At 39.8% G+C, this 24,805-nt stretch overlaps 1 protein-coding gene across 3 annotated transcripts in view; it reads left to right on the top strand.

Annotated features, from left to right (window-relative positions):
- Positions 1-397: 397 nt before the first annotated feature.
- The window catches only part of CENPC (centromere protein C), a 76,303-nt gene continuing 51,895 nt past the window's right edge, over positions 398-24,805 (top strand). For all 3 annotated transcript variants that reach the window (XM_047798375.1, XM_047798374.1, XM_047798376.1), the window contains exons 1-5: positions 398-646; positions 6,251-6,297; positions 7,405-7,475; positions 8,215-8,309; positions 14,177-14,282. In XM_047798375.1, the coding sequence (XP_047654331.1) occupies positions 629-646; positions 6,251-6,297; positions 7,405-7,475; positions 8,215-8,309; positions 14,177-14,282 (337 nt within the window). In that variant the 5' untranslated portion in view covers positions 398-628. The remainder of the gene's footprint in view (positions 647-6,250; positions 6,298-7,404; positions 7,476-8,214; positions 8,310-14,176; positions 14,283-24,805) is intronic.

Here is a 24,805-nt window from a genome sequence, read left to right as displayed (position 1 = left end):
TACACCACAGCTCACGGCAACGCCGGATCGTTAACCCACTGAGCAAGGGCAGGGACTGAACCCGCAAACTCATGGTTCCTAGTCGGATTTGTTAACCACTACGCCACGACGGGAACTCCTACCCACATATTTGAAAAAATATGTGATCCATCATCATTATACTATTATTCCTTTCAGAGAAGATGCAAAATGAGCTGGGTGTGGCTGAGGAGACTTCGTAGTAAACTACTTCTGCACGTTGGAGCAGGGGCGGGTGCGGAGAGAGAGAAAGAAGCTTGACTACCGCGAGGATGGGGGCGGGGCTACGAGATGGGCGGGGCTGCGAAAGCGGACGCGCGAGTACAAGCGAGGGGGCGGGCCTCTAACGGCTTCCTTCCTCCGGAGTCGAAGGGTCTGTTTTGCGCATGTGCAGTCCGTTTTAAATTGCGTAAGGCGCCGGGTGCGGCTGGGCGAGCTCCTGAGGCCGGGGCTTTTTGCCTCCCGTGTCTTCCGCCGCCTTTGGCTGTCAGGCGCTGCTGGGTTCCCGCCTGGCTCCTGCGCTGGTTACTCGGTCTTTGCTGGGCTGCCCTGAGCTGCGGCCGTGTGGACTTCCGCCCCAAAGCCCTGCGCGGGCGGAACCGGCCGCAACATGGCTGCGTGGGGGCTGGTAAGTGCAGGCCCCGGGCACTAGCGCCGAGGCCGGGGAGCGCGAAGCCACAGGCGGAGTTTAGGGCTCCGGGGGTACTGCAGTGGGAAAGACGCGGGAGCTCTTGAGAGGCCGAGTGACCGGTGGTATTGTTTCCGCAAGACTTCTTGTAATCCCAATGTGAGGGCCTCTTTCTTTGGAGAATCTTGTGATTTGGAGAATCTTTCTTTGGAGAATCTTTTGAGCCTCATTCCATCTCTTAGCCAAGAATTTTCTGTTCATGGAAGTATTGAACCGCCTCAAAAATGTGCCTTAGCTGCAGACTTGCTGGGCTAGAGAAGCAGGCGTCAGCTGTGGACAAAGTTTTCAGAGGGGCAGCCCCTAGTTACAAGTGCAGAAGCTGTGAATGGCTGGAGGGGGGCGGGAACTCATTTTATCGTGTACGTGTTTCTCGACTCTCAGCTTCGCTTATGGTTGCTATACTTTATACAACCCGTATCAACCCCTATCCTAAACTTGTATTTTCTACTTGATCTCCCTTTTAAGAAAATCTTCAACACTGGTGAACTGACGTGTGTAATAAAGTTAGATACGTATGCTTGTAAGCATAAAGAGATGTCCACAAAACATATTGCGGGCCATTTCCGTAAACAATAAATATTGCCCATCTTTAAGCTAGCAGCTAGTGCAGCAACCACCCCCCACCCCCTTGTGGCTCTGTGGTAACGAACCCGACTAGGATCCATGAGGATGCGGGTTCCATCCCTGGCCTAGCTCAGTGGGTTAAGGATCTAGGGATGCCGAGAGCTGTGGTGTAGGTCGCAGCGGGGCTCAGATCCAGTGTTGCTGTGACTGCGGTGTAGGCCGGCAGCTGTGATTCAACCCTAACCTGGGAACTTTCATACGCGCGGGTGCGCCCCTAAAAGGCCAAAAAAAAAAAAAAAAAAATTGAGAACGAGGAGTTAGAGATTATCCTCATTCATTCCTGTACTTTAAGGTTTCTAACTGGGTGTGATTTTGCCCTGTAGGAGACATTCGGTGATATCAGGAAAAATTTCTGGTTGTCCTGAGAGGGCTTGCCAGGGACGTGTGATGGTGGAGGTTAGGGAGGCTCTCCCAACAGAGGCATCCAGCTCCTAATGTCAGGAGTGCTGGGGTTCAGAGACCCTGCTGAGTCGTATGTTATTTTCTTTGAGAAACATAATCTCACAGTGAATGAAACTAAAATTGAAAATTGAGTGAAAAATAAGTTGAAATTGGCAGCTTTTGAGTGTGTACTGATTTTGAAAGTTAAAACATTTTGTATCCTGACTTTTAATTTAGAATTAGGAGACCTCGTTTGTCTTGTTCACCACTTGTTTTCTAGTGTGCCTAAATAGCATTTGGCCCTGTGGTAGGTGCTTGATTCCTATTTGCCCAATGATAGAACTGTCTTACCCTTGAATTTTTTCTATTTAAAAGAGGAATTTAATACTTTACAGGTGTTATTTAATGTTCAAAAACATCCAGTGTGCAAGTTTGATGACTCATTTTATTGTGTGACACTAGAAGATTGAGTTAAATTAGGCAAGGTAGTTAGCTAAATATTCTCAGGAGTTTACTTAAGTATTTTACTTTAAATTGCTGAGTACTGATAAGAGACCTAAGTGCTTGAGTTGTTTCCATCAAATGACTTGTGATAAAATGCAGACTTAGATGTCTTTGTTCCTTAGTTTGCTACCTATAAAATAGATTTAATCTTTTGCTCCTTAGGCACCTTGCAAAGATAACAGGCTGTGAGAAACACTCTCAAAGACATTTCTATCTCATAAATTTATGGTCTTATTTATTTGGCATGTCAATAAGATAAAAAAAAATGGTGTTTTTGTGATACAATGCACTAGGCAGGATTTGGGAAGAATTAAACTAGTTTAAGACAAAGTCTCTGCTCTCACATTTTCTTTCTTTCTTTCTCTCTTTCCTCCTTTCCTTTTCCTTTCCCTTTCCCTTCCCTTTCCCTTTCCCTTCCCTTTCCCTTCCCTTTCCCCTTCCTTCCCTTCCCTTCCCTTCCCTTCCCTTCCCTTCCCTTCCCTTCCCTTCCCTTTCCCTTCCCCCTTTCCTTTCCCTTCCTTTCCCTTTCCCTTTCCCTTTCCCTTTCCCTTCCCGTCTTTTTGCCATTTCTAGGGCCGCTCCCATGACATATGGAGGTTCCCAGGCTAGGGGTCTAATCGGAGCCATAGCCACGGGCCTATGCCAGAGCCACAGCAACTCAGGATCTGAGCTGTGCCTGGGACTTATACCATAGCTCACGGCAATGCTAGATCCTTAACCCACTGAGCAAGGGCAGGGATCGAACCTGCAACCTCATGGTTCCTAGTCAGATTCATTCACCACTGAGTCACAGTGGGAACGCCTCACATTTCTTAAAATATAATAGAGGTCTTCATCTTCCTGAATAATTCAATCCAAAAACCATTAGAGGCCAGGGAAGGTAGCAGCCCCGATAGGGAAGCCTTAGTAGAGGCAGGAGTTTGGCTCAGCTCAGGATGTCAGAGGAGCTGAGTAAAGACAGTGGAGTAAAGAGAGGTTTTCACATGGGATGGGGTCATTTATATCCCGTTGGGCCAAGTGAAGGTGAAGCTTACTAAACATTTGATATTGGTAATAATACATTTTTTTTTTTTAAATGACTGCAACCGTGGCATATGAAAGTGCCCAGGCTAGGGATCTAATCGGAGCTGCAGCTGCCAGCCACACCCACAGCCTCAGCAATGCCAGATTTGAGCCTGTCTGCAATCTACACCACAGCTCACAGCAATGCCGGATCCTTAACCCACTGAGTGAAGCCAGGGATCGAACCATAGTCCTCATGATACTAGTTGCGTTTGTTACCACTGAGCCACCACAGGAACTCTAAATACATTAATTTTTAAAAGCATTCTATCCATCCTATTACTACCCAGTTTTCAACTAAGAAATGTATTTTAATTAATTAATTTTTTGGCCATACCCGCAGCATGTGGAAGTTCTTAGGACAGCTGCAGCTAGGCTGTAACTGTGGCAACACTGGAAACTTAACCCACTGCACTGGGCCAGGGATTGAACCCATGCCTCAGTAGCAGACATGAACTGCTGCAGAGACAATGCTGGATCCTTAACCCGATGCATCACAGCAGGAACTCCTTGAACTAGAGAATTTAACTTTATAGATTTTGCAATGAAAAGATAGGGCACAAATACTGCAAATATGCTCTGCATCTCTGTTTTCATCATGTCCATGTGTTTTATTTTTCCTGTTGTTTCCATGACTGGGGCTCCTTTGTTGGGGTTACCTATTTTCTCTTTCTAGAGACATTCCAGCATCTTTTTATCCTCACTTTTTTGATATTTCACTCTTTCATTTTGCTGGCCATTCATGTCCTAGAAATTTGGGAGGTTTGAGCTTTTTAGGTTATATCTCTTTTTCTTTGTTCTGTCTGGAATAACTATTGGTCAGCTGTTAGACCTCCTGATTTTTTTAGATCTTTATTTTATTCTTCCTCCCATTTTCCTATTTTTCATCTCCTCTTTGACTTTTGGTCTGTGTGTTTTTTTTTTTTTTTCTTTTTAGAGCCACACCTGCAGCATATGGAGGTTACCACGCTAGGGGTCCCAATCGGAGCTACAGCTGCCGGCCTATACCACAGCCCCAGCAACATCAGATTCGAGCTGCATCTGCAACCTACACTGCAGCTCATGGTAAAGCGGATCCTTAACCCACTGAGCGAGGCCAGGGGTGGAACCCAAAACCTCATGGTTCTTAGTCAGATTAATTTCTGCTGCACCATGATAGGAACTCCTGCTGTTTTTTTTTCTCCTCAGAAATATCCTCAGCTTTATTCCATTCTTTATTTTAGACAATTATGTTTTTAATTATTAAGAGTTTTTCTACTCTCTGTTTAGTGTTTATAGTATAGTGTTTATAGTGTGTGTATATATCTATATATACATATATATATGTATATATATATATATATATCTTTTGTTTTTTGAGTCTGGTATTATCTCAGATCTCTCCTGAAGGTACTACTTGAAGTTTTTCTTTATCTTTTTTTAAAGTTTTCTTCTTTGTCATCCTTGATGTTAGTTTCCTTTTGGGCCTTTTTTTTTTTTCCCCCCACAATTGTTAAATTTAATATTGATCTTGCTTTTTTGGTTTTGGAGACTTTTTTTCGTCTTTTTTGCCTTTTCTAGGGCCACTCCTGGGGCATATGGAGGTTCCCAGGCTAGGGGTCCAATCAGAGCTGTAGCTGCCGGCCTACGCCACAGCCACAGCCACATGGGATCCAAGCCGCATCTGCATCCTACACCACAGCTGGATCCTTAATCCACTGAGCGAGGCCAGGGATCGAACCTGCAACCTCATGGTTCCTAGTTGGATTCATTAACCAGTGAGCCATGATGGGAACTCCTGTTTTGGAGACTTTTAATGTCTAGTTTTTAATGTTTTAGAGACTTAATGTCATGGTTGCTGGTGATATTTGAGACTGAGACAGTAGTGTACTGTTTTTGATCTCTGTGTTTATGGGGCTAGGGGAAGTGTGTGGGGGGGTTCTACTGCCCTGTATATAGGTTTTCTTTTATTGCTCTCTTTTTATTCCCCTTCCTGTCTCTTCCTCCTGCAGATCTTGAGTTTCCTTGTTCTGCATACTTGTGGTTTTTCCTGGCTTATTAACTTCACTCCTCATCCAGGACAGTATCCTCTGAGCTTAGTTTAGGCTGCCTCTGCTTTTATTCTGTTTCATCAGTTATCCCATTTCATTTGTTTTTCATCTTCCAGAGTCTTCTTTTCCATTCTTTTTATTTTAAAACATTTTATTGAAGTATTGATTTACAATATTGTATTAATTTCTGCTGTGCAGCAAAGTGACTCAGTTATACATATACATGTATTCATTCTTTTTCAGGTTCTTTTCCCAAAAAGGTTATCACAGAATATTGAGTAGCCTTCCCTGTGCCATCCTGTTTCATTGTTGTTTTAAGGCAGTTTAGTCCTTTAAAATTATTTTAGAGGCTTCTCCCTGCAGGGAAAGGACATAAGTAGATATTGTTGGTAAACCAACTTGAATTATTAGAAGCCCAGATAATATGATTTTGATGATGGAAAAGATATGGGAGGAGGTAGAGGAGAGGGAAGAGGAGGAAGAAGATGGAATAAATCCCAGGGTAAGGAAACAGTATAGGGTTTGGAAACAGAAGATATGAGGTAAGTTCTTTTCCACTTGATTAAGAAGAATTCGTCTGTATGGTGTTATGACAGGAAGTCAGCAAATACTTGCTGAATGAATAAATGAAGAAAATAGATTTTTTTTTTTTTCTTTTTGTCTTTTTCTAGGGCTGCACTGGTGACATATGGAGATTCCCAGGCTAGGGGTCGAATTGTAGTTATAGCCTCTGGCCTACGCCAGAGCCATAGCAACTTGGGATCCGAGCCACGTCTTCGACCTACACCACAGCTCACGGCAACCCCAGATCCTTAACCCACTAGGTGAGGCCAGGAATTGAACCTGCAACCTCATGGTTCCTGGTACGATTCGTTAACTATTGCGCCACGACAGGAACTCCAAGAATGTAAATTTTCACCACGATGATTTACTTTTCTTTCAGGATCATCTCAAAAATGGCTATAGAAGAAGATTTTGCCGACCTTCCAGGTAATTAATATACTTAAGTGCTTAAAGTGATTTTTATTCCCATCTTCAGAAAGTGGAATTTTTAAATGAAGAAAGGAAAAACTATTACTTCTAACTGAAATAGTGGTTTCTTTGCCCTCTGGTTATGAATAGTCATCCTGGTATTTTATATACAGAGAAATATTAATGCAAGCAGTGCAATGACTTAATGGCAGTGAGAAAAGAAATTCACCTGATTAAATGATGAACCAGGAAGAGGCAGTTTCAGTCCCTACTATATGACATCTATGAGTGGATTGAATGGTAATAATAGAAAGATACAGTTTATTCTGTGGGACTAAAGGAAAATGTGGGTGTGGTTCTAAAAAAGCAAGAGAAGGATCTTTGTGGTGATGGAACTGTTAAGTATCTTGACTCTGGTGGTCATATCTGAACTATCAATTGTGATAAACTGCATAGAACTAAATACACAAACACACAAATGAGTGCCTGTAAAACTGGAGAAATCAGAGTATTATTGGTGGATTCTATCAATATCAGCATCCTGGTTGTGAGAGTATACTATATGGTTTTGTGAAATGTTACCATTATGGGAAATTGGATAAAGTGAACAAGGGATCTCTTCTGTGTTATTTCTTACAACTGCATATGAATCTACAGTTATCTCAGTGTAATTTTTAATTAAAAATGCATATTGATTCATAAGCTCTTGTTAAGGTTAAAGATACTGAATCAAAAGTGCATTTGAGATCTTGTAGGGAAGACTTAGTTGGAACTAACAGGACTTGTGACCATAGGGTCTTTATTAAAGAAGCATTTCAGAAATGATTGAATTTATTCCAAAAAGTTTGTTTTTAGATATAGCAGTAGTCTGAAATAGCTCTAGACATGCGTTTTCAATCAGCAAATATAATTCTTAATGTTGACATGACCACTTTATATACTTTTCTGGAAACTCTGGGAATTTCATATCCTTGTTTTGTCCTGAGATAGATGATATTTTTCCCATTAAATAAAAATTAATTTTTATAATAAGGAGATAAGGAATTTTCAAGGTAAATTTTAATAAGTAGCAAATATCTTTTGGAAATGATATGTTAACATTTTCCCTTCTTTCCTTCTTGTTAGAGCACCTGACATTAATACGGAGCCAAACCAGAATATACTGGAAATCTTACTAGACTGTTTTGAAGAGAAAAGTAAGGCTTCATTTCTAGATGAACTTTGAGGGTTGGGATGGATGAAAATATAAATTTGTCCTATTAATATCAAGCTCAGAACTGGAGAGCTTGAGATAATGTTTGGTGATTTACACCCCTTCCTAAAGAAAAGATAAATTATGGCAAAAACGTTTCTAAGTGCTAGTCAGCATCAGAAGGTATTGGAATTTAAGAATAGGCCAACAAAAGAAAAATACAGATAGTGGAAAAATCATCTCTTTACACGCTGTGAAAGAACTGGCACACATTTCTTCAGGAATCTTGTTTATCTTTTTCTTGTTTTCTTTTTCTTCTAATTTAATTTAATTTAATTTAATTTTTTGTCTTTTTGTCTTTAGGGCTGCACCTGAGGCATGTGGAGGTTCCCAGGCTAGGGTCTAATCAGAGCTGTAGTCACCGGCCTACACCACAGCCACAGCAACAGGGGATCGGATCTGTGTCTGCCACCTACACCACAGCTCACGGCAATGCTGGATCCTTAACCCACTAAGCCAAGCCAGGGATGGAACCTGCAACCTCATGGTTCCTAGTTGGATTCATTTCCTCTGCATGATGATGGGAAATCCCCTTGTTTGTCTTTTTCAGTTCCTAATGTCTTGTAGGAACATTTGAATATTGAATTGATATTTGTACCTCATTTAAACTAATTGCATTTAAAAGAGTCATAGTGTCAGGTTTTATACATATTTTGTTTTTAAACATTTTTAACTTTTTTTAGGTCTTCCCAATGATTTTAGCACAAATTCTACAAAATCAGGACTTAATTCAACACCTAAAATAAAGGACAGTTGTATTCAGTCACCAAGAAAAGAGGTAAGTCAAAAGGGAGAGCTGGTACAGGTTTAATATTTTGATGAATGAAGCAATACACAATATAAAGTTAGGTACATTTTACTTAAGTTGTTTGTAAGTCTTATTCTTGAAAGGGAATCCTATATTCCCCTTGAGTTTATATAAAATTTAGAGGTATTTTGTGAAAATTTTGGTCTGACATTTCCTGTATTTGAAATTTGAGGTCTGGGAATTAGAATTATCAAATTATAACACAATTATTTTTTATTCTTTCTAAACTAATGCTTAAATTAGGTTTTGGTGAAAGTGGGCTACTATTGAAATTTCCTAATCCAGGTTGGTAAGTTTGATTATTTTCTAAAAACTGAAGACAATTTATTGCTAAACAGAGGAATAAGTCTTTTATTGATTGTATATCTTAAGAGGATAGGTTGATTTAACTCTACAAAATAGATTTTGGAATAGATTTTTTTTTTTTTCCTTTTTACCGCCACACCTGGGGTATATGGAAGTTCTGGGCTGGGGGTTGAATCAGAGTCGCAGCCACAGCAACACCAGATCTGAGCTTCATCTACCACCTATGCCACAGCTTGCAGCAATGCCAAATCTTTAACCCACTGAGCAAGGCCAGGGATTGAACCTGTGTCCTGATGGATACTGTGTCAGATTCTCAACCTGCTATGCCACAAAAGGATCTCTGGTAAGAATTTATTTATTTATTTATTTATTTATTTATTTATTTATTTATTTATTTATCTTTTGTCCCTTTAAGGCCACACCTGTGGCATATGAAGGTTCCCAGGTTAGGGGTCTAATCAGAGCTGTTGCTGCCGACATCACAGCCACAGCAATGCCGGATCCTTAACCCACTGAGTGAGGCCAGGGATTGAACCCACAACCTCATGGTTCTTAGTTGGATTTGTTTCCTCCACTTCACCAGGACAGGAACTCCATGATAAGAGTTTTTGAAGCTAATGATTGAAGGCACATTATTCAAAAATACAATATTAATTAGCGAAAAGAAGCATACATAGGACATACTTTGTTTTATTGTGCTTTGCTTTATTGCCCTTCATAGATAGTGTGTTTTTTACAAATTGAAGGTTTGTGCAGCCCTGTTTCAGGCAAGTCTGTCATTGCAATTTTTCCAACAGGATTTTCTCTCTGTGTCTCTGCATCATATTTTGGTAATTCTCATATTTCAGATGTTTTCATTATTATTATATTCGTTATGATCTGTGATCAGAGATCTTTGATATCGCTATTGCAAAAAAGATTTTCAGAATGCTCAGTTGAAGGTTAACATTTTTTAGCAATATCTATTTTAAAATATTAAGGTATGTGCTTTTTTAGACATAATGCTATTGCACACTTAATATACTATAAAATAGTGTAACATAACTTTTACATGCCTTGGGAAATCAAAAAAATTCATGTGACTTTATTGGGGTGATTTGGAACTAAACCTACAGTATCTGTGGGCATGCCTGTAGTGCTGAAAATGGCATTCACTAGAAACTTACATAAACAGATAATTAAGGAGTTCTCATTGTGGTTCAGCAGTAACAAACCTGACTAGTATCTGTAAGGACATGGTTTTGATACCTGGCCTTGATCAGTGGGATAAGGATCCGGCATTGCTGTGAGCCGTGGTGTAGGTCATAGAAGTGGCTTGGATCTAGCGTGGCTGTAGCTGTGGTGTAGGCTGGCAGCTGTAGCTCTGATTTGACCCCTAGCCTAGGAACTTCCATATGCCGAGACAAAAACAAAGCAAACCAAGCAAGTAATTAAACATGTATAGCCTTTTGGTTCCAAGAAATGAAGACAGATCCATTTCTGTTAGAATTGAGAGACCTTCTTTAATGTGCTAAATTATCTTGATTTTTGCAAGTTAAATCACTGAGTTTCCTGGGGTAATCTTGACTTGGACATAAAGTATTAACCTGTTTTGATGATTTGGTTTGCTAATATTTAATGTGTTTGCATCTATATTCATGAAACAATATTGTCTTTTTCTTTTTTCTCAATAAGTTCTTGTAGGGCTTTCGATTCAAGATTATGCTAGAGGTTCTGTATTTAGGTAGGATGAGTGGGTCAGCACTCCTGTTGGAACAGCTAGTTAAAAGAATAAAGTCATATTTTTAGAGACATGGAGAACTGTGGAAGAAACAAGGACTAGGTAAAACTAAAATTCCAGAAAGAAGAATCCTTAAAATATGAGTTGATGATTGTTAGTCATTTTCTTCCCTGAGAGTATTTGCCAGTTTGGGCAAAAACTGAGGTTGGCCTAGACAGAAGGAGTCTACTGTAGGAAAGCAGGGCTGTTGTCACTTGTGCAGAGGTGGGATGTCAAATTGGAATCCTGGAGGCACCCTGAACTGATCACCACTTTTCCTCAAAGAACAGTTGTAATTTCTGAGGTAGTGAAGAACTTTAGGTGGGAGTGGTGGAGTGAAACATGTGGTTTTATTGGGCTAAGAAGGCAGAATCCAACTGCAGGAAAGAGGCCCACTGCAAATTGCCATTTTGAGGTATTTTGAAACAGTCTGGGGCCGGAGGCTAAAAAAGTTAAGCAAAACTTCCAAAGGGCTCACCTGAATACCTTTAAATATTTTTAAGGGTTAAGTAGGTTCACCAGGCTCAGTTACCCAGGAGAGCTCATTTTGAAGAATATGGCAGGTTATGAGTGGACTGACTGGGTCTTACTAAAATTTCAACTCAGACCCAGCTCAGTCCTTGAGAGTGAGGATCTAATCATTTCAATCCAATCTGCTTAAAAGGAGAACCTACTCTATAGAAAGATATTAGGAGCTCCTACTTTTTTTTTCTTTCTTAAACCAATCCTTGAGATTTTGAGATAATTGGAGATTTACAAGCAGCTGTAACAGATAGTAACATGCAAGACCATTTATGCCTTACCTAGTTTCCTCTAAAGGTAACATCTCGCAAAACTATAGTATAACATTACAAGCAGGATATTGACATTGATATAGACAGGATATAGAACTATTCTGTCATTGCAGGATCCCTCTTATCCTTTTGCAGCAACACTTCTGTCTCATCCTCACCCCCTCAACTCCTGAAGCCCCTAATCTGCTCTCCATTTCTAGTTTTGTCACTTCAGGAATGTTTAAGTGGAATCATAAATTAAATAACTTTTTGAAATTGTCTTTTTCACTCAGGATAATTCTCTGGAGCTTCATCCAGGTGTGGTTTTTTTTTTGTTTGTTTGTTTTTTTTTTGTTTTTTTTAGGGCCACATCTATGACATGTGGAGGTTCCCAGGCTAGGAGCAGAATTGGAGCTACAGCTGCTGGCCACAGCATCTTGGGATCCAAGTGTGTCTGACCTACACCACAGTTCATGGCAATGCTGGATCCTTAACTCACTGACTGAAGCCAGGGATCAAACCTGTGTCCTCATGGATCCTAGTTGGGTGCTGAGCCATGATGGGAATTCCTCATCCAGGTTTTTGTTGTATCAGTAATTCATTTCTTTTTATTGTTGAGTAGCATTTCATGGTATGAATGTACCACAATTTGCTTGGCCATTCACTTTTTTCTTAGCTTTCTTTTGATTTAGTTGTCTTGATCTTTAAATTTATTGATTTTCTGTTAATTTTCTACTTTCTTTCTTTTCATTCTTCTGGGATTTTTAAAAAACCTTAGTGAGGTTTCAAGAAGGAGCAGAATATAATGAAAACTTGCTTTCGTTACTTTATGTAATTGTGCTTTATTCCATAGCGTATCCACTGAACTAGCAGTGCAGTGGCTCATTATTTATGTATTACCCTATTGATAGATTTTTAGATTGTTTCCCTCTATTCATTCTCACAGGGATGTGGTGAACACCTTTGTTTATGCTTCCTTATATGCATGTTGTAAACTGATTCCTCTAGATATGTACATTTGAAATGAATTTGTTAAATATGGTCAGTTTTTTCTACAAAATAATTTACTGGTTTTCTTCCCCACCTGCAGCATATGAATGAGATTTCTTTTTCTAGATTTTTGAAATTTATGACTTGATGTATTTCAAATTTTCAAAAGAAAATATGTATATACATAACGTGTTGAAAATAATATAAATGAACACCCACGTGGCCATTCCTCAGTGTAAGAAATACCAATGCCTTTGAAGCATCTACATGCCCCTTTTTATCCTATCTTTTGCCTGTCCTCCCTGCACAGAGATAACTACTGTCTTGAATTTCATACTCATCATTTCCATCCTTTGCTTTATAGCTTTACCGCGTATGGGTGTATGCTGACATTTGTGTTAATATTTCTTCCACTACTTATGGTGGTCCTCCTACCATCCACATGTTGGGTGCTTCCCTAGATAGGACCCAGGAGGCTCTGCAGTAGTTAGTTGTACTTGTGACCAAGATTGACTGTAGGCATACAGCCAGGATACAGAGCCAAATTGGTAAGAGAGAAAGATGCATCATGTGGAGTCTGGAGGAATCTAGGTCAGGCTTCCTATGCTCTCTAAAGGGACCACCCAGAGTACACTCATTCCATCAACTTGTGAGATGCTATAAAACATATAGTCTTTCTGCCCTGAGAAGCCTTTTGAGACCTAGCCTATTTTTATTAGGGGCTGGTTGTATGGGTACCTTCTGCCTACCAGAATTCTATATTCCCTGGAGAAGTAAAAAGTAGGTGTTCACCATAAATCACATTGTTTATACAAACAGTCTAGGCAGGCTGGCGTAGCAGGTACAACCTTAGCAGTTGGTAATGGAGGAAACATTTTGAAAACCAGGTGCACAGGTGCCAGCCAAAGGCTGGTCCTTACTATAAGCAGGTTTTTAAATGATCAGGCCTGCTACATTAACTCTTACCTGCATGGAGTGAATTTCCTGCATGTATGTATGTGTGTGTGTGTGTGTGTAGTGTTTTACATGATTTTGCATCTATTCTGAACTTCATTATTATTGTTTTTTTTTTTTTTTTTTTGTCTTTTTGCCTTTCTCTAAGGCCACTCCCGCAGCATAAGGAGGTTCCCAGGCTAGCGGTCTAATCGGAGCTATAGGCACCGGCCTATACTAGGGCCATAGCAACGCTAAATCTGAGCTGTGCCTGCTACTCACAGCACAGCTCACGGCAACGCTGGATCCTTAACCCACTGAGCAAGGCCAGCCAGGGATCGAACCCACAAGCTCATGGTTCCTAGTTGGATTCGTTAACCACTGCGCCGCGACGGGAACTCCTATTCTGAACTTTATATGATGAGATTATATACTTGTGCAGCTTGCGTTTTTAACATAATCATTCATGTTGCTGTAGTTTATTCATTTCAATATTATATTTGTAATATGTTATATGACTATACCATAATTTTTTATCCAGTCTTCTGTCAGAACAGATTTTTAAAAACTGTTCAGGAGTTCCTGTCGTGGCGCAGTGGTTAACGAATCCGACTAGGAACCATGAGGTTGCAGGTTCGGTCCCTGCCCTTGCTCAGTGGGTTAACGATCCGGCGTTGCCGTGAGCTGTGGTGTAGGTTGCAGACACGGCTCGGATCCCGCGTTGCTGTGGCTCTGGTGTAGGCCGGTGGCTATAGCTCGGATTAGACCCCTAGCCTGGGAACCTCCATATGCCGCGGGAGCGGCCCAAGAAATAGCAACAACAACAACAACAACAAAAAAGACAAAAGACAAAAAAAAAAACTGTTCAGAGCAACATTGTTTCTATGTTAGGTTATATGAAATTTCAACTTTACTAGATAATGTGAAATGATTTTCCAAGTAGTTATTTAAATATGCAACTTTACCAACTGGTTTATTGTTTTTAAATACTTGTGTTTTTTTTTTCAATTTAAAAACAAATGTGTTTAATCAGAATTGATAATTTAATACAGTAGATCATATTGTATCTCTTTCAGATTCAGTGCCAGGAAGCACATCCAGAATCAGATCCAGTTTCTTCAAAGAAGAAACAAGCCTCTATGCAGTTAATTGTAGAACCAGGTGAAGCTGTCAACACATCAGGTTGGTAGCATCCCCATAGGTTATGTTTGCATATATATATATTATTATTATTTATTTTTTTGTCTTTTTGCCTTTTCTAGGGCCGCTCCCACGGCATATGGAGGTTTCCAGGCTAGGGGTCTAATTGGAGCTGTAGCCACTGGCCTACGCCAGAGCCACAGCAACACAGGATCCGAGCCGCGTCTGCAACCCACACCACAGCTCATGGCAACGCCAGGTCCTTAACCCACTGAGCAAGGCCAGGGATTGAACCCGGAACCTCATGGTTCCTAGTCGGATTCGTTAACCACTGTGCACAACGGAAACTCCTATATATTTGTTTTTTTAGGTCTGTACCTGCAGCATATGAAAGTTCCTGGGCTAGGGGTCAAATCGGAGCTGCAGCTCTTGTCCTGCACCACAGCCATAGCGATGTGGGATCCGAGCCACTTCTGTGACCTATGCTGCAGCTTGTAGCAATGCTGAATCATTAACCTACTGAGTGAGGCCAGGGATTGAACCCGCATCCTCATAGATACTAGTTGGGCTCTTAACCCACTGAACCACAATGGGAACTCTTTGCCTAAGTATATTAAAAAGTTACAGATGGTGAAGGTAGCACATATTGTTGGCTTGAGTGACAAGGTCACGGTCAGCCTAGGCAGAATTGTGAAATAGATTAAGTTGTCTTTGATTCCCTCTCAAGTCCATGATCAGTGTTTTTGTTTTTAACATGAATAATAACTTTTGTCTGATTATTACCTTTTTTTTTTGCTTTTTAGGGCTGCACCTGCAGTATATGGAGGTTCCCAGGCTAGGAGTCAAATCGGACCTGTAGCTGTTGGCCTACACCACAGACACAGCCACACCGCAGCCATACAGGTTCCAAGCCACATGTGCAACTTATACCATAGCTCATGGCAACACCATTTCCTTAACCCACTGAACGAGGCCAGGGATCGAACCTGCAACCTCATGGTTCCTAGTCAGATTCATTTCCTCTGCGCCATGATGGGAACTCCTAGTTATTACCTGTTTCTTTGTTTTACTGGTAGGAATGTTGCCTCCGAGGATGTGGTAAGAGACATTAAGAATTGTTATAGGGACCATAGCTTTAAGAGTTTTCAAATAGATTTTTCTTTTTCCTCCCTCCGCCTCCCCTCCCCTCCCTTGCCTGCCTACCTGCCTGCCATCCTTCCTTCCTTTCAAAAGAAAACAACAGTGAATATTATCTCACGTAGTTTCTGTGGATCAGGAATTCAGAAGCAGCTTATTTAGATGGTTCTGGCTTGTAATCTCTCTTGGGGTGGTAGTCAGGATGTTGGCCAGGGTTGCAGTCTTCTGAAGGCTTGACTGGGGCTTAAGGATAGAGTTCCAAAATGACTCACTTATCTGGGGCTGGTTGCTGGCAGGAAGCCTCAGTTCCCTCCCATGTGGACCTCTCTGTGGACTTTTTGAACACTTTCTTCTTTTTTTTTTATTTTTTATTTTTTTGTCTTTTTTGCTATTTCGGCATATGGAGGTTCCCAGGCTAGGGGTCAAATCGGAGCTATAGCCACCGGCCTACACCAGAGCCACAGCAATGTGGGATCCGAGCCACATCTGCAACCCACACCACAGCTCACGGCAGCGCTGGGTCGTTAACCCACTGAGCAAGGGCAGGGATCGGACCTGCAACCTCATGGTTCCTAGTTGGATTCATTAACCATTGTGCCACAACGGGAACTTTTTAAACGGAGTTATAATTAACGTAATCTTATATTAGTTTCAGAAGTACAACATAATGATTTGATATTTACATATATGTGGTCAGTGTTATTTTTCTTTCTTCTCCTTTTGTTCCATTTCTTTTAGTCAGTTATGTGTGCTGCTATTTTTAAGTTTTTGTATTTTTCAAATTAGCAAAGTCTTTCATTTGAAATAAGAGTCAAAGATTTAAAAGAAAAAAATGGTTAATCATTATTCCCCATACCATGTTGAGGTGGCCTTTGCATCTTTCCCATCTTCGTTGGTACTCCTGAATGAAAACACACGGAAATATGTGTGCCTGCAAATGCTTTCAGAAGAGGCTTTTGAAGTTTCCTTTTATATCAGCAATGTAAAAAAACCTTTTACCTAATAGATTATTTACTATTATACTTTTTTGCTAGTTTGATCAGTATTAACTGATCTCATTGTTACTTCAGTGTTTCTGTGATTATCGCTGAACTTGAATACCTTTTTATAAACTTACTGGCTATTTGAATGTCCTTTTTTTGTTTGTTTTTTTTTTGTGTGTGTGTTTTTAGGGTCGCACCCTCGGCATATCGAGGTTCAGGCTAGGGTTCAAATTGGAGCTGCAGCTGCCAGCCTGTGCCACAGCCATGCCAGATGCGAGCCATGTCTGCGACCTACATACACCACAGCTCATGGGAATGCCAGATCCTTAACCCACTGAGCAAGGCCAGGGATTGAACCTGTGTCCCTAAGGATACTAGTTGGGTTCATTAACCACTGAGCCATGATGGGAACTCCTGAATTTCCTTTTATCTGAGCTGTCTGTTCATATTCTTTGCACATTTTTTTTTTCTAGTTTGTGAGAGATCTTTAAATTGACTATCTGTAACTACTTGTAATTTTTGTGACAGATATTTTTCCACATGATCCCTTAATTATTATAGATTTTAGTTATAGTGTCTTATAGGATGAGTAAAATTTTATTTTAATTGTCAAATATGTGAGTTTTTTCATTTATAGCTTTTGAATTTCTTGTTTTGGTTAAAAGGTTGTTTTATCCTAATGGTATTAGTAATATCTTTTTTTTCGTTTCAGGGCCGCACTTGGCGGCATATGGAGGTTCCCAGGCTAGGGGTCTAATAGGAGTTATAGCCGCCGGCCTACACCACAGCCACAGCAACGCAGGATCCGAGCTGTGTCTTCAACCTACACCACAGCTCATGACAGTGCCAGAGCCTTAACCCACTGAGCGAGGCCAGTGATTGAACCTGCCTCCTCATGGTTCCTAGTCAAATTCGTTTCTGCTGCGCCACAACGGGAACTCTGAGTAATGTCTTCTTAATTTTCATTTTAACATCTTTTTTTAAATTTAAAGGTTTAATCCATTTGGAATGTGTTTTGGTATATAATGTGACATAATGTTATTTTCTTCCAGATGGTCAGTTGTGCTAGATCCATTTATTAATTAAATAATCCATATTCTTATAAATGTGCTACTTTTATCATGTGTTAAATCTCACATATCATTCAGTATATGTTTTTTCCTAATGTCAACACAATACAGTTTTACTAATGGTAGTTTTGTAGTATATGCTGATATAAAGGTCTTTATATTCACCATTCTGCCATTCTCAGACCTTTTTTCTTCCTATGAACTTCTAGTTTTATCCAGTTTCCAATAAAATTTTGTTATGTTTGTAACTAAAATTGTACCTAATTTGTGTAGTAATTTTGTAAAAATTGATATTTTTGTGTTATTTAGATTTTCTATGTAAGAACATATGTCTTAAGTGTTTATGTCCTTCGTAAGTGTATGAAGGGCACTATCCATAGCATGAAAGGATAACCCACAATGGGGAAAAATGTTTGCATATAGTGTATCTAACAAGGGATTTCTATTTAAAATATAAAAAGAATTCTTGCAACTCAACAACAAAAATAAACTGCCCAATTAAAACGGCGGCAAAGGGCTGTAATGGACTTTAACAGACTCTGTTTGGCCAAAGAATGTGAAGCCATGGGTTTTACCTGCCATCTGTTTTACCTGCCTTCACTAATTACAGTTGCTTTAAGACTTGCAAGTCTTCCAAGCAGCACATAGGCTGAACAAGAAGATGTTTGCTTGAGTTGTTTTTTGGGAACTTGGAATCAGCTGCATCTAGCTTGAGCTAAGCTGGTTAAGACTGGATAGGACTACCAACACTTAAACCGGGCATGCTTGAAGGTCCACTTGGTGACCTTTTGATCCTGCAGAGGCTTGTGCAGAATGACATTTATTGCAACTTTTTTGTCACCTTTCAAACTATTCCCCATGCCCGGCCATCTTGCTTGGCTGCCTTTCGAATAAACCCTCTTTGCTGCAAACCTTGACACCTCAGTGTTTTGACCTCCAGAGTGGCAAGCCAGTAATAACTCTGTGAAAAGTTGTTCAGCATTAGTAGTCATTAGAGAGATGCAAATCAAAACCCTAATGAGATACCATTTTATATATATTAGCGTGCATATCATTCTTGTTAAAAATATTTTTTATTTTTTATTTTGTCTCTGCCTCTTCTGGGGCCGCTCCCACGGCATATGGAGGGTCCCAGGCTAGGGGTCTAATCGGAGTTGTAACCGCCAGCCTACGTCAGCCACAGCAATGCCAGATCTGAACCGTGTCTGTGACCTACACCACAGCTCACAGCAACTCTGGATCCTTAACCCACTGAGCAAGGCCAGGGATTGGACCCGCAACTTCATGGTTCCTAGTCGGATTTGTTAACCACTGAGCCATGACAGGAACTCCTAAAAAAATATTTTAAAAGATTTAATAAAATAAATGTTAATGAGTTTGTGGAATTTTATAGAACTCCTTGTGTATTGCTGGTAGGGATGTAAAATGGAGCAGCTACAGTGGAAAACAGTTTGGTGGTTCTTCAAAAAATTAAGTAGCATTTCTGCTTTTAGGTTTATATTTAGAAGAATTGAAAACAGGGACTCAGATACTTGTACTCCAGTGTTCAATTTCAGTATTATTCACAATACCCAAAAGTGTCCCATTAATAAGTGAATGGACAAACAACATGTGGCATATATAGAGAGTAGAGTATTGTTCAGCCATAAAGAGGAATGAAGTTCTGATATATGCTGCAGCATGGAAGAACCTTAGAAACATTATGCTAAGTGTATATACACTTCAGTATAGATTTCCCTTAGCATTCCTGTAGCTTCATCCCACAGATTTTGAGATGTTGTGTGTTCTGTTCATTTTTTATTTCTGTGTCATTTCTAAAGATCCTTTGAGGAGTTCCTTGGTGGCCTTATGGTTAAGGACTTGATGTTGTCACTGCTGTGGCTTGGGTTCAATCCCTGACCCCAGGAACTTCCACGGTCGCAACCGAAAAAAAAAAAAAGATCCTTTGAGACTTTCTTTTTATCCCATTTATCCCATTAGGAGTGTGTTAATCCAAGTGTTTAGGATTTTTCCTGTTGTCTTTCCTTTACTGATTTCTAATCCTGATTTCTTTATGGCATAATGTACACTATGTGATTTCAGTTCTTTTAAAGTTTTGAAGATTTATTTTATGATCCAGGATATTGTCTGTCTTTATGAATGTTTCATGGGTACTTGAAAAACATGTATTCTTTTGTTGACCATAAATGCCAATTATGGAATATTAATACTTTTTATACATTGTTGGATGTGATTTTCTTGAGAATTTTTTGCATCTAAGATTACTGAGAGATGGTGATCTGTGGTTTTCTTTTTCATGCTGTTATTTGTATGATTTTGCTATCAAGATAATGCTTACCAACCTTATAAAATGAGTTGGAAATTATCCCCCCTTCTAATTGGTGGAAGGGATTGTATAAAATTTGTTTTACTTTACATTTTTGGTATAATGTTCTCCGGTGATATCGTCTGGTCTGTGAATTTCTTTTTCAAGAGCTTTTGAGTTACAAATTCACTTCTTTAATAGTTACTGGACTATTTAGGTTATTTATTTTATCTTGCCACAATTTCGATAGTTTATGGTTTTTGAAGAATTGGTCCATTTCTTCTAAGTTGTTGAGTTTATGAGACTTAGTATTACCATAGTATTACCATATTATCCTTCTAGTAGCTATAGGGTCTCTTGTTATATACCATTTATTCTGGATATTGGTGATTTGTCTTGTCTTTTTCTCTTTGTCAGTTTATTAGAGGTTTATCATTTTCATTTAAATGAACTAGCGTATTTCAGTAATTTTCTGTATTTTCTTCCTGTTTTCAGTTTCATTGATTTCTGCTCTTATTTTTTTCTATTCTTGTCCTTGGTTTGGGTTTACTTTGCTCTTTTTTAGTTTTTGAGGTAGAAACATTATTTTATACTTTGATTTATAATCCAGTAGTATTTTATTTATTTTGTTACTCAAATTCTTCCAGCTTTGGCCATTAGGAGCTCTTTCATTGGCTCCTATGCCCTTTTGACAAACCCCATTTTTGTTGTTACTGTTGTTTTTGAACACTTCCTACTGTTTGGAACTATGGGGTGCTCCAGGCTTACCTTATGTGTATCCTATCCCTGTCCTAGAATCAGCCATTTCTCCAAGGAACTAATTAATAGTTTCTTTTACTGAAGAATGGTGTCAGGAACCCATATCTGGGTACCAGGTATACTGTCATTCCCAGGGTGTTACTGCTTCAAGAGCTTGACTGACAGAGCAAGGAAGTATATGTGTGTATACTAATTGGTGTATGTATTCGTATGTTTCAGTATTTTTCTGTGTAGTTTTTTCTGTATTAAGTTAGACATGAATTCATATATATTTTTTTTTGTCTTTTTGTTGTTGTTGTTGTTGTTGTTGTTGCTATTTCTTGGGCCGCTCCCACGGCATATGAGGTTCCCAGGCTAGGGGTCTAATCGGAGCCGCAGCCACCGGCCTACGCCAGAGCCACAGCAACGTGGGATCCAAGCCGCGTCTGCAACCTACACCACAGCTCACGGCAATGCCGGATCGTTAACCCACTGAGCAAGGGCAGGGACCGAACCCGCAACCTCATGGTTCCTAGTCAGATTCGTTAACCACTGCGCCACGACGGGAACTCCTTTATTTATTTATTTATTTATTTATTTTTTATGAATTCATATTGATGTCTTCAGTGCTAATCCATTTCCACATGGGTTATTCTAGCCTCTTTCCCTTGCTTATCTGTAAACTTCCACTCTACAAGTGACAAACTTGGCCCTCACCATTCACCATCCATTTACTTAACTTTAAAAAATTCCTATATACAGTTGGCTCTCCCTGATTATCAGGAAGTCATCCCCCTGTGCTTGCAGTGTCTTTTATCTCAATAAACTGTACTTTCTTTCCACCTCGCCATGTTCAATAAACTCTTCTTTCTTTTCACTCCCCCAAAAAAATTCCTATATACATATATATAACAATATATCAACTAGAGTACAGGGCTTATGCACAATATCTTTCTTTTTTAATGAAGCATAGTTGATTATAATGCTGTGTTAGGTTCAGGTGTGCAGCAAAGTAATTCAGATATATGTATATATATATATCCTTTTTTCTGATTATTTTCCATTATAGGTTATTACAAGATAATGAGTGTAATCCCTGTGCTATACAGTAAATCCTTGTCGTTGGTCTTTTTTATGTATGGTAGAGTGTCCAGTTAATCTCATACTCCTAATTTATCCCTCCCCTACCTTGCCCTTTGCTTACCCTAGGTTTGTTTTCTATATCTGTGAGTCTGTTTCTGTTTTGTAAATAAGTTCATTTGTACTCTTTTGTAGATTTCACATATGTGATATAATATTTGTCTTTCTCTGACTGCACTTCATATGATAATCTTATGTACGAATTCTTAGCTTTCAGTTTTATGAATTCCACTCATTTCTAACCTTATATAGCATCTTTTTCCCCTACCCCCTTAGGTGAGTGAGGTTGTTTGTACATATTATATCATGTATCATATATCATAGAATGTGGTATATCTGTGACTTTCAGTGTTGGAACATAACACTTGGTTTGGCTCCGTCTCTTTCTCATGTTTCTCTCTTAGTATATTCTGCCTTATAACCCAAATATCATACTGTGAGGAGGCCCCACTAGCCCACTTGCAGATACATAGACAGTAATATTCCTTCAGCTGGCAGCCAGCCTCAGATGTCTGACATGTGAGTGAGCAGCACTCTGAAATCTTTCCAGGCCCTGGACTTCCTGGAGCAGAGAAAAGCTGTCAGCCGCTGTGCTCTGCCAAATTTCAGCCCCACAGAATCTGTGAACATAGTACGTGGTTGTTTTATGCAGCCAAATTACGGAGTTTTTTTTATTCAGACACAGTGACTAGAACAACTCTCTAATTCCCAACTGACATACTATTGTCATATATTTTATTCCTGTTATCATGTATGTTAATTCTGCTATGTATTTTGGTATCTTTTATCTAAGACTATTTTTGTTTCAGTCATTACTGTTTTCGCTCTTCATTCCTTTTGAAAAAATAATTAAAAAAAATTACAGTAGAATATTAAACTTACCATTTTAAAGTTTTTTTTTTTTTGGTCTTTTGTCCTTTTAGGGCCACACTCACAGCATATGGAGGTTCCCATGCTGGGGATCTAATAGGAGCTGTAGCTGCTGGCCTATGCCAGAGCCATAGCAATGCCAGATCCGAGGCGCGTCTGCAACCTACACCGCAGCTCACGGCAACGCTGGATCCTTAACCCACTGAGTGAGGCCACGGATCCAAACCCTGGACCTCATCATTCCTAGTTGGATTTGTTTCTGCTGCGCCACAACGGGAATTCCCATTTTAAACATTTTTTAAAAAAAGCTTTGTTTATTCTGTGCTTTTATTTTTTTAGACTATTTTATTTTTGGCCAGGTCCTCAGAGTGTGGAAGTTCCCAGGCTAGGGGTCTAATTGGAGCTGCGCCAGCAGCCTACACCACAGCCACAGCCACGCAGGGTCCTTAACCCACTGAGCAAGTCCAGAGATGGAACCTGCGTCCTCATGGATAGTAGTCAAATTTGTTTCCACTGCACCACAATGGGAACTCCCAGTTTTAAACATTTTTAAGTGTACAGTTCTTTGGCATTAACAAGATTTCACATTGTTGTCCAACTATCACCACCACCCATCCACAATACTTTTTATCTTGCAAAATTGAGGTCATTAAGCAATCCCTCGACCCCTACCCCCAGCCTCTGATAACTATCATTCTACTTCCTGTCTCTGAATATGACTGTTCTGCATACCTTATATGAATGGAATTGTGCAGTTTTTATCTTTTTGTAACTGGCTTATTTCCATAGCATAATGTCCTCAGGTTTCAGCCATATTGTAGCATGTGTCAAGATTTCCTTCCTTTTTAAAGCCGAACAATATCTTGCTGTATGTATATCACACTTTGTTTTGTCTATGTATCCATTGATGGACATTTAGGTGGTTTCTACCTTTCATCTTTTGTGAATAATACTGCCAGGAACATGGATTTATAAATACCTCTTGAAGTTCCTGCTTTCAATCTATTTTGAATATATATGCAAAAAAAGAATTATTGGATCACATGGTAATTGTATTTTTAATTCTTGAGGAAGCAAACTGTTTTCTGTAGTGGCTGCACCATTCTGTGTTCCCACCAGCAGTGCACAAGTACTTGTTAACTTCTTTCCTTCCTTCCCCTCTTAATGGGTGTGAAGTAGCATCTCATTGTGATTTTGATTTGCTCATTATTATTGTCATTAGGGAATTTTAAAGTAAAACAATACTACTGCACAACTATAGGAATGGCTAAAATCCAAAAAGCTTATTCTCTTTTTTATCTCGTATTTGTTTTAGAGTTTCTATCTTTTCATTTGTTTCAAGAGAGTTTATAATTGAATGTTGACATTTTTATGGTGGTTGCTTTATGTAAATTTTTTTTTTTTTTTGTCTTTTCTAGGGAGGCACCCACGGCATATGGAGGTTCCCTGGCTAGGGGTCCAATTGGAGCTGTAGCCAACCAGCCTGTGCCAGAGCCACAGCAACGTGGGTTCCGAGCCTTGTCTGCGACCTACACCATAGCTCTCGGCAACGCCGGCTCCTTAACCCACTGGGAGAGGCCAGGGATCGAACAGCAACCTCATGGTTCCTAGTCGGATTCGTTAACCACTGTGCCAACGATGGGAACTCCTGCTTTATGTAAATTCTTGTCAAATAATCCCGACATCTGATTCATTTTGTCCTTTTGCATCTGTTGCTCACATTTTCTTGTTCAGGCTGTGTTTTTTCTGTTTTTTTGGTATAGTGAGTCCTTTTGATTGTTTCTTAACATTTTGATTATTAAGATATCCTTCATTGTATTTCAGTCTTTTTATAGTTGGTTTTGGTTTAATGTGTAGGTACTTGTCTATTTTCGTGGATGTTGTTTCCAATGACAGAGTCCTAGCTGGTGTTTTGGTTTGTTTCATCTTGTGATGCTGCAGGAGATATATCACACTGTTGCTGCTGAAGGCTTGAGATTCCTAGCAAATATACTTTCTTCCTCTCAGCTCTCAGAGTTAGTTGTTTGTTTTAGCTGTATGTAAAGGAAAAAGCAAGAAAAAGTGAGCCTGTGCCATTTGTTCCAGAACCCAAGTCCTGTTTTTGGCTGTATTTTAATTTTTTTTTTTTTGCTTTTTTTAGGGCTGCACCCACAGCATATAGAGGTTCCCAGGCTAGGGGTCGAATCGGAGCTAGAGCTGCCTGTCCACGCCACAGCCACAGCCACAGCCACAGCCACAGTAGCGCAGGATCCAGGATGCATCTGTGACCTACACCACAGCTCACAGCAGCTCCGGATCCTTAACCCCCTGAGCAAGGTCAGG

The sequence above is a fragment of the Phacochoerus africanus genome, chromosome 10, assembly GCF_016906955.1.
Source record: "Phacochoerus africanus isolate WHEZ1 chromosome 10, ROS_Pafr_v1, whole genome shotgun sequence".
NCBI classification, from domain to species: Eukaryota; Metazoa; Chordata; class Mammalia; order Artiodactyla; family Suidae; genus Phacochoerus; species Phacochoerus africanus.
Note: the sequence above shows the minus strand (reverse complement) of the source record. Positions and strands in the feature narration are given on the sequence as shown.